Raw genomic sequence first — 10,081 nt, 5'->3', positions numbered from 1 at the left:
GTTTGCTTTGGTTAACAAAGAAACTTTATGTTTCTTACTTTCGTTAAATTCTACTTTTTTTAGCATTAAAATTTAACGGACAACCAGTTGCATCAACCGGTTGTCGTTTGCCGCTCCTTTCCTTCAAATTAATTAAATTACTTTTTATATTTTTAAGAATGGTCAAGAATGATCAATATATAATTCATTTAATCCAATGTATAAAATTAAGATATACATATATATTAATATTTGAAAAAATGTGTTAGACTAATTAAGCTATTTCAGATATATAATTTTATTATAATTTTTAAAAGTACAGCAAGAAAATTATACTGATCAGATTTCAGTGCTGAAATTAATATGAGTCGAAGATAATTGGTTCTTCGTATATTAGAATTATCATTAGCATAATTAAATTAATTTTTTTGAATCTTCTATTTTTTTTTTTTTAATATAATCATAATTTTTTTTAAATATGTTATTGATACAACTGATTCTGATATTGCAAATCAGCATATTTACAACGTGGGGAACATAAAAGATACTGAAGTACTAGATATACATATGACGATAGTGTAATCATATATCCAGAATTATTTCGTTAATTAGTTCTGAAGACGATAACATACGTAGGTTATCCGATACTCTGTGCAAGATATTTGGAATTATGTATGAAAAATATACAAAGTATATGGTGTGTAAGTGTAGAAGAGTTCTCGACGATATTTCTTATACCAGTCCTCCATCCTCTTTCTCTCTCTTTTACACATCTCTTCCCAATAAATGTCTAGGTAATAAATAAATAAAAAAATTATATATACACATTATATATAATTATCTAGTATATTATGATATTTTATTAGTTATGGTGAAGAGAATGAATATATAATTGGAAGAATTTATGTATAAAAACTTAGACTTTATTCCGTACACATTACATATATATAATTCTTACATTTACATGATACATTTTGAATCATTATTATTACATAAATATATAATCTATTAATTACATATATATATATATATATATATATATATATATATATATAACAATATATAATGCTATACTTTCATTTATAGAAAAAATGCATACGATTGCGAGTGTATTAAATATATATAAGTGGATTAAATGTCACATATGCGTGATCACGCTTGACAATTAGTCTTATTTTTATGACATTTTTACGAAATTAGTAGCTTTTAATCAAATATTAATTCTCATGCATGTAGGTATGAAAGATTCAGAGAACATCCGCGATAATCGGGTAAAAAGTATCTTGAAAATCGATTATAAATTCGCGTGTAAACTTGCGCGAAATGGCTACGAACATGCATCTGTATTAATCTAACATTAAGCGAAATGATCGAAAAGTCACGCAAGCGCATAAATTAATTAAATATACTCAAATAAATACATACGATCTATAAAAATTTAATGAATAATTCCATTAAGGCAAATCTTTTTTCCTCGCACGTTATTTATTATTATTTTATATGTATGATGAAATTAATTATTAAATTATTAGAGAATGATGAATTATTGCAACATCGCGTGCTCAGTCTCAATTAATAATTAAATAAGGATAACAATTAGAAATTAAATTAAGTCTTGATAATTTTCACTGATGATGAGAGAGCGGTTAATATTTTAAAATAATTAAAAGAATATCTGAAAAAAATGTTTGTTTGGCTTGCGTTTATATTGATGAAAAGAGATACATATTTATTATAAGAGACATATATTCTAGATGTTATGATTAAACAAAATCAAATGTCGAAAATATCTATTCATTTTAGCAAGTTGCGTGATTTTTCAATTATTATAAAATTAATATAAAAGCGCGGTGGGAATTAGCCGAATGCTCATCGATCGATTATCGAAATACAATACGTGCAATTGCAATATCAACTGCACGTGTCGTCAAATGGCATGAGATGTCGGCATTATAAAATATTTTGTAGCGGAAGATCTCTTTGGCTTTCTTCAAATATTCGTTTGTGTTTTCATTCTTATCTCATATGATTTGTAAGACGATCTAGAAACATATGATACAATTAAACTTTCATTGAATATATTTATGTATAATTTATGTAATGAAAATTTTTGTATGAATTGGCAATATTTTATAAAAAAATTTTTCAAAATTATATATTTGACCTTATAATATGTTTTTAAATGCTTTGATTTCAACAAAATTGTTAACAAAACCAACAAAAGTGTGGAAATCTTATAAAAAGTTTTATTTTTTAATTTAAGATTAATTGTAATTGTGATAATTGCATTTCTAGATCGTCCTTAGCGATCATTAGAAACCGACACTTTTCTAATAATATTCATTTAAAAAGTAATACAATTTTAAACTTCGTTTTCCAATTTGCGTTTCGTACTTTTCACAATAAAAGCCATTTAATAATTTTTATTATATTATCGATAACACACAATTGGCGAACTGACAAGATTGTTATAAAATGTTGATTAGAGCATCAAGCGGGATTGATGTGTTTCCTGGTAAGATTCTGGAGCTGCAAAACAAGGATGTTTTGACATTTGTTTTTCCTTTTTTTTCACACATACGAAAGTATTCTCTATTCTACAAATAAATTACTAAATTGTTTTGTGCATGTCTGGGCATCTTCATACCTTAAAGTCCGTTATGTCCGCTGTCAATATACTCGAACCTCTGCGGGACAGAGACGATCTGTGTACTTAGAATGGAAATTTTATTCCGAGGAAAATCGTGCACCAGATTTGGTAGTCATGAGATTTTGTAAAGAATAAGAAAGAGAGCGAAAAAATAAGTAAGAAAATTTGAAGAGAGCTTATTTGAATCTTGCATTTCATCATTTCTTAAAAAAATTTTGCGTTTTAAAAAAAAAATTATTTAAATATGATTTTCTCAAGAGTTTTATTCTTTGGAAATAATCAAAAAATAAAATTTATCTATATTGAATTTTATCATCATGCATTACGAGCATGCATGCGTTATATAGTGTATAATAAAAGTATAATCTGTCCCATAAAAGAATTGGATAAATACTTGAACTTTTGAGATTACAGAATTTTATTAACAAGGAGAAAAAATACCGAAAGTTATAAATTATAGTAAATATCTATAAATAAAATTAATACATGCAAATGATTTTTAAGCGATTTAAATTTTGTTAATACAGAGGAAGATGCCAGACTTACATTGTTAATGTTTATTTAGAAACTACTTTCCAACCATTTTTTCAGACATTGAACACAAGAATCAAAAGTTCAAAACATGACACTTAATTTTTAATAATTAGAATTAACAAGAATTTTTATATACATATTTTATATAAAAATACTTATAAAATAGTTATAGTTTTATTAAGAAAAATTTAGAAAATTAAATAAAATTTCAAATTAACAAGTTAAATAAAATTTCAAATTAAAAAGTTTGTCGCGATTAATAATTTTGAAACCTAATTTTTTCTGAAAATTGAGAATTAATTACAGGATTTTGATAACTGAATACTTTTTATCATGTCTGAAAATGGCTTTTTACATTCTTGTGGTATAATATACCTCCTTCTCTTCATTGGCAACGGAAGCATAGGTCCTTACGGGGACTTCTGGTTCCTTGGCGGGTCCAACTGCGTGTACATAAATTAACGCACCAGCGATGCCGCCCATAATCGGGCCTACCCAGTACACCCAATGATCATGGAAGGCACCCATCACCACGGCGCTGCCCAGCGAACGCGCTGGATTCATTCCAGCGCCCGTTCGCGGGATCTGATTATTACAAAAATATTGTTACAAAAATGTAAATTAATTATAAACATTATTACTAAAATAATTATTGTTGTAAAGATATAAAATAATTATAAACGGAAAAAAAGAGAATTAATTTCTTCCATCATTATACATGCTTATTTTTTAATATTATTTTAATAATTAGAAATTTTATTATTTAGAAGAATTATTTTCTTAATTTTGCACTTTAGAATATAATTTTAGAGTACACGTTGTGTGCGAAGTGGAACACAATTTTAAATAATGCAGATTGAGTCTGAAAACTGAAATAAAAATTAAATTGAAAAATTAAAGAAAGAAAATTGCGTTTAACAAAATTATCAATTACGCCGACAATATGGCCGACGGTGACCACCAGGCCGATTAGGAGAGGCGCGACGCCTTTGCTGTCCGGTTTAGCAGCATCGCACGCGCCGCAGATAACCAGGACCAGGATCAACGCGAGGAGGAACTCCACACCGAGTCCTTGAACCGGAGTGATCCCGTCAGAGAGCTTCACTACACCTAGGGCGTGCTCCATTGAATCCGCCGAAAGGGCTCGCAGAATTGCCGAGCCTGCGATAGCGCCCGCACATTGTGCAATGATATATAGAATGCCCCTGATGATCGGTACCTGCCGAGTAAAAATTAGAATTTTATTAGGATAATAGAATTATTTAGGCAAGAAAAAACTTGAACAGACATCAAGATAATTGAACGATGGAATTAGTGTAATAAGTACTCGATCAAAGTTCAAAGATTGGCGTTGAAAACATTGATTGATATTGAAAAGTGATTGTTATATTAATTCGTAATTTGTTTAATTAATTCAAGATCAGAGAATGATCGTCGATTTTTTTTATTTACAGTTCCACTTCTTTGTAGATGATCAATTTTCATTGCGTGATATTGAATTTCTCGGATGAGTATAAATTTCATTTGTGGAGTAAAATATAACTGATTCTCGGTTTACATATGATTTATATACATTGGATTAGAGCGATATAAAATATTCCAAAGGTTCTAAACAGAATAATATTCAAACGAACTTTTAAACAAATTAGAAATAAATAATAGCAATAAAGAACAATAGAAAACCGAGGGAAAATTTCGATAGTTTTTTATTATATTAAATTATATAATTTATTTTTAACGAGTTATAAACATATTTTAATGAATTATAAGTCATGTATAAAAATCAGTTATTATTTTGATAATGATAAGAATTTATTTGCATAAAATATAAATATAAATTAAAATTTTAAAAAATTAAATTATAATACAACGTGTTTATGTATCATCATTATATGTATCACTTTACCTTGCCGATGATGATGAGACCACAAGTGACTGCCGGATTGACGTGACCACCGGAAACGTGACCTATCCCCTGAATTGCACTCGCTACCACCAAACCGAAAGCCAGACCGATAGCGACAACATTGTCAGTTACCACGGCACCACAACCGAAGAAGTTGAGGAACAGGGTGCCAAGAAATTCTGCCAAAAGACCACGTGGAAGTCCGGCCTTCTTGTCGGTAAGCTCGTCAGCGCCCAGAGCGCTTTTTAGATTCACCATCTGCGAGAAAAATTCAAGATATTTAAGTAGAAAATAAATCAAAAATAAAATACAGAGAAAAGAAAATAAAATGAGAGAGAGAGAGAGAGAAAGAGAAAAAGAGATAATAAAAAGAAATATATATAAAATACAATATATATAAAATTGTCTCTAACAACAAAACAACTAAAGACCTTTAATACAATAGAGGAAATAATAAATATTTTAAAATTAAAAAATTGATACACAACATATACTATTTTTATATTATAAAAGAATAATTTTTATTAAAATATATAATTGCTATTTGCAGATTTTCCAAAAGGTAAAAGTTGAGATAATTTTTTTTTTTTCATAGATGAAAAGATATTTAATTTACTATCTTCTTTACGAAAGAAAGATATTCTGTGTAGGATGTGTTTTTGTTCTTCTTTTATACGCTCGTATAAAATTTGATGGCCTTTTCTTCTAACGTCTTGTGTAACACTTCCTTAGCGATATTTAGCGGTTTTGTCGATCAACGACTAGCGGATCTAGATCGAGGACACATTTTACGAGCACAGCCGCGACGAAAGAGCTTCGACAACCTGCATTACGTATGCAGATCGTCACATCCTCGTCTCGAATTACTTAATCGCTCTAAAGCTCGTTGATGATCACCTACGCGCTTTAATTAAGACAGATTAAGCTTTTCTGTGATGAAAACACATGGAAAGAAATATTTCATTATCAGCAAGCAATAAATTTTATTTTTACTTTTGCGAAATAAAAATAAATTTATTGCTTGCTGCTAATGAAATATCTTTTTTATCAATAAATATTCATTGAGCAGCGAAAATGCGACGCGTTTTCTTTAATATTATATATAAAATAAAATCACAAACGTATATTTGAATCATATCTTAATTAAATTTATTCTGAAGAGAAACTTTATTTTGTTTTACACATATTTTTCAGATGTTAATTTCTCCTCTTCGTTCTCATGCTTTTTTTTTTAATATCTATCTAATATATATTTCCTCTTTTAATATTTAAAAGCAGCAAAATTGCATCAGGAACAATCAATTCCTTTTTCCAAAAAATATCATCTGGCAGGTGGATTACATAATTATGTGATCGTCGTTACTAAAGTCGTAAGACGAGATGATCGGATCCTACAGATGATGTCACAGCTTAAGATTGTTCCTCCTTCGCATCCGTCCGTATATGTGTCATAAAACTATTTGTCGTTTATGAGACCGATTTGCTAAATCGCACCGTTACGAAATCACGTAGATATTAAAGGAACCGGATTTATTTGTTGGTGCGTTTATGCGATTCGCATGATCGATATTATGTTTTCTCAGCCCCTCAGTATTTTCGCGAATATTTGGATTGTAAACAGCAATGAAGCTTAAATTAGGGACATGGAATTTTAAGGTCGAACATCATTTTTGTGGGATTTATTATAACATTAATTTTATTTAAGAAATATTTGTACAAAATTTGTGGATAGTAATAAAATTTATTAATTTAAATATTTTTTTCATTTTATGGGTATGTCATATATCATAAAATATTAATGTTATTTCTATAATCACAAGAGTTGATTAATATTAATATAATTTATGCACAATGTTTCTAGCAAATTATATTTTTATAATAAAATTTTTTCATATATAGGATGTTTCAGAATTCGGCATTTTAAAAACAGATGCTTCGACATCAATTTTCAAATTAATTTTCTTCAACCAAAAATGGTGTACTTGTTTTCGAAATTCTTTAAAGTTTTGTGGAATTTTCTGTTTTTGAAATTCTTTAAAGTTTTATATATGGAACTTTCTGTGACTATTTATGCATTTCGCTCATGTGGTGTAATTCGCTAAATTAATGAATTCCGCTTGGTCGACAATTTCACGGGATCGTAAAAGCGGTAATGTTCGCACATTAATATAGCGGGCGACGTATGATACCGTCGGGAAATTCTGCGAAAGTACGGCCTCCAATCTTTATTTCCATCGTTTATTTACCTTTGCTTCCATTTATCTGATGGCTTTTAACATGATTCCGGCATTAATTTTACAAATGCAAGTGCTAATAAGATTACAAATAAGATTTCACGATTGTTGTTGAAAAGAACGTATCCGCTAATGTTTTAAACAATTATTTATTATTTGCTGTGGCAATCTCTATGCGTTAGATACCTATTACGAAATGCTTATGAGAACACATGAATCGAGAAGAGGACTACTTGATAAATTTCTCTGAAAATCTGGTAAAATATTCTAATTTCAAAAGCGCAAACGTGCTCTTATTTATTTAATTTACGTAATATCGTTTTGCGTTATATTATTATTCATATATTTTTCTTATCATATATTTTACGTATTATTTCTTTATTTAGTATGTATATGTATATATCATCAAATATTTATAAAATATTAAAATTATATGTTGATATATACATATAATTTTAATATTTTATAAATATCTGATGATGATTTTTTTAATTCGAGTAATATTTATGTTTAATCATAATATGATTATAATTATTTAATTAAAAATTTCAACTTTCTGTTGTGTCCATATGGAATGTTAATCGACAAAATATTCAAAATTCGCGATAAGATATTCAAAATTTATTCCTGTATAAAGCGTTAATTATTTTCTCAACAATTAAAAATGGTATAACACGAATGAACTGTAAATTGGCACGAAACTTTGAATTTTTATTAAAACGCGTTTTCGTTTATTTTGTTCTTTTTCATAAGTTTTCTTTTTTTTCTATTGTCTTACTTGCATTTAACAACAAAGAAAATAAGGTCGTCTTTCGCGACGCGATTATCGATATCGGCGTTCCACCTGGCGGTAATAAAACCCCCTCCCTTTGGATATCACCTGAGAATCCCACTTTGCTTCTCTACGATTGTCGTCGATCATTCCGTGAAAGCGAAGACCGGTCGATTCGGAAGCATAAATCGCCGGTTAGATTCTCGACGATTTATCGCCGACCGTTAGAGAGATCGTTATCCCTATATGGTCTCTTAGAATTTTTCTCCTCCACTTATTTTATTTTTCTCAGATGGACACCGTACGACTTCTTCTCGATCCCTTTAAAGGATCGCTCAACCATGTCGGACTGGCAATCCATTCGTTCCACTTTATAAACCAATAACTTTTTCAATGTATCTTTAATCATCAAAGATTTAATTTGACTTATTGTTAGTTTGATTTTAATTTTAAATTTTTTGTCCCATAAATATATAATTTAATTTTATTAAATTATAAAATATTTTCGAATCATATTTAAATTCTAAACTCTTAAATATTAACCTTAGTTAAATTTAAAAAATTTAAATTAAATATTTCATTTAATTTAATCATTATTGTATGTTATTTAATTTTATTATACAAATTTTATTTTATTCTTACCTTTTTTTATATTTTTTTGTTATTTGCATCTTTCAATCTAATTTATTATTTGAATTTAATCTCATTTATTTCTAAGATACAATTTATATATTAATAATTGTTATATGACTAAGCCTGAATATTTTATTTAATTAATTATTTCATAAAATAAGATTTTACAAAGAATAAAATAATTTTAATAACAATTTCTATTTATCTTTCGATATATGTATAATATTTTCTTTAAAAAAATTAGGACCTTATTAATTATGTTTTAAATGTCATCGAACATTGTAACGCATGTTTATTCATATCGTATATCGATAGAAATAATAAACGGGAGCAATGATAAATCATTTCGCATTTTAGCTTCCGCAAAAACAGTGCGCGATAAAGACAAAAATAGTTAAAATGTTTGCACGAATGTCACGTATCTACTAAAAATGATCGCGATTTGTATACGCATCTCGTATGCATCTCACGTTAAATTGCTAGCCTGATTCGAATCATAAAAGCTCGGTTCCGCGTCTAATGCAGCGCGATTGCATTTCAACCTTTTAACAAAGATAGTCTACACATGTTTCTTTGATTGAAAACCCTCCCCACATGTCCATTAAGCTTTTCCAATAAATCTTACTATTTTATACATTTTTTAAGTAACTGAGTAATTTTATTATAGTAAATATTGTGTTTTCAATTTTGACAATCGGTTATTCTATTATTTTTTATTATGTATTACTAAATTTAAATTTAAATAAATAATAAATAAAGAAGTAAATAAATAAATAATAAGTAAATAAATAAATATAATATATATATTTTTTTAAATAAATGAGAATAATAATGATGCAAATAGAACTCACCCCGAAATTTCGTAACTGATGTTTACACTAAATCCTTTCTTCTAATTCTATCAACAGCTGCTCACGAGCTCCTAAAAGTTTCTTCAGAATCGTTTGATAGTCCCTTGACAAAGGCTTGCCAGTTCGTTAAAAGTTATTAAATAAATTTTCTTCGAGTGTTATTCGAGAATCGTTTGAGATTCTTTCGAATACTTTTGAAGGGTTTTTCTAAAAATCTTTCGAGTGGAGTCGGTTCACGATAGAGCCGAGATGATTCCTTGAGAGCGACCGAACGACAACTGTCGCAAATGAAGCTCTCGGGCCGGTCGGGCCTCACGTAGGTAGATATCTGTTCTGGTACTCTACCGGCTGGCTGGCTGACATCAAAGTAGAAGGGATATCGCGGTTAAAGTAGCGAATGCAGACGCGTAAACAACGTGAATGAATTCATGTGTGGAATATACGCGGATATTTTAATAAATGTCAAACCTTATACGAGAATGGCTTAAATTTTAAAATATGCCATTGATAAGAGATTAATGA

The 10,081-nt window shown here is 28.6% G+C and overlaps 1 protein-coding gene across 2 annotated transcripts; it reads right to left on the bottom strand.

Annotated features, from left to right (window-relative positions):
- Positions 1 to 2,129: 2,129 nt before the first annotated feature.
- LOC105259158 (aquaporin AQPAn.G) lies at positions 2,130 to 9,867 on the bottom strand. Of its 2 annotated transcripts, XM_011270907.3 has the most exons (6): positions 9,560 to 9,867; positions 5,070 to 5,327; positions 4,098 to 4,382; positions 3,539 to 3,748; positions 2,627 to 2,666; positions 2,130 to 2,508 (listed from the first exon to the last, which is right to left on the bottom strand). In XM_011270907.3, the coding sequence occupies exons 2-5, from the start codon at positions 5,325 to 5,327 to the stop codon at positions 2,628 to 2,630; spliced, it is 792 nt and encodes a 263-aa protein (XP_011269209.2). In that variant the 5' UTR covers positions 9,560 to 9,867; the 3' UTR covers positions 2,130 to 2,508; position 2,627. The 2 variants fall into 2 exon arrangements, with proteins under 2 accessions (XP_011269209.2, XP_011269210.2); XM_011270908.3 differs by lacking the exon at positions 2,627 to 2,666.
- Positions 9,868 to 10,081: the final 214 nt, after the last annotated feature.

This window comes from Camponotus floridanus, unplaced genomic scaffold (assembly GCF_003227725.1).
Source record: "Camponotus floridanus strain SB8 unplaced genomic scaffold, Cflo_v7.5 scaffold97, whole genome shotgun sequence".
Lineage (NCBI taxonomy): Eukaryota > Metazoa > Arthropoda > Insecta > Hymenoptera > Formicidae > Camponotus > Camponotus floridanus.
The sequence above is the reverse complement of the archived record's forward strand: the minus strand, read 5'-3'. Positions and strand labels throughout refer to the sequence as shown.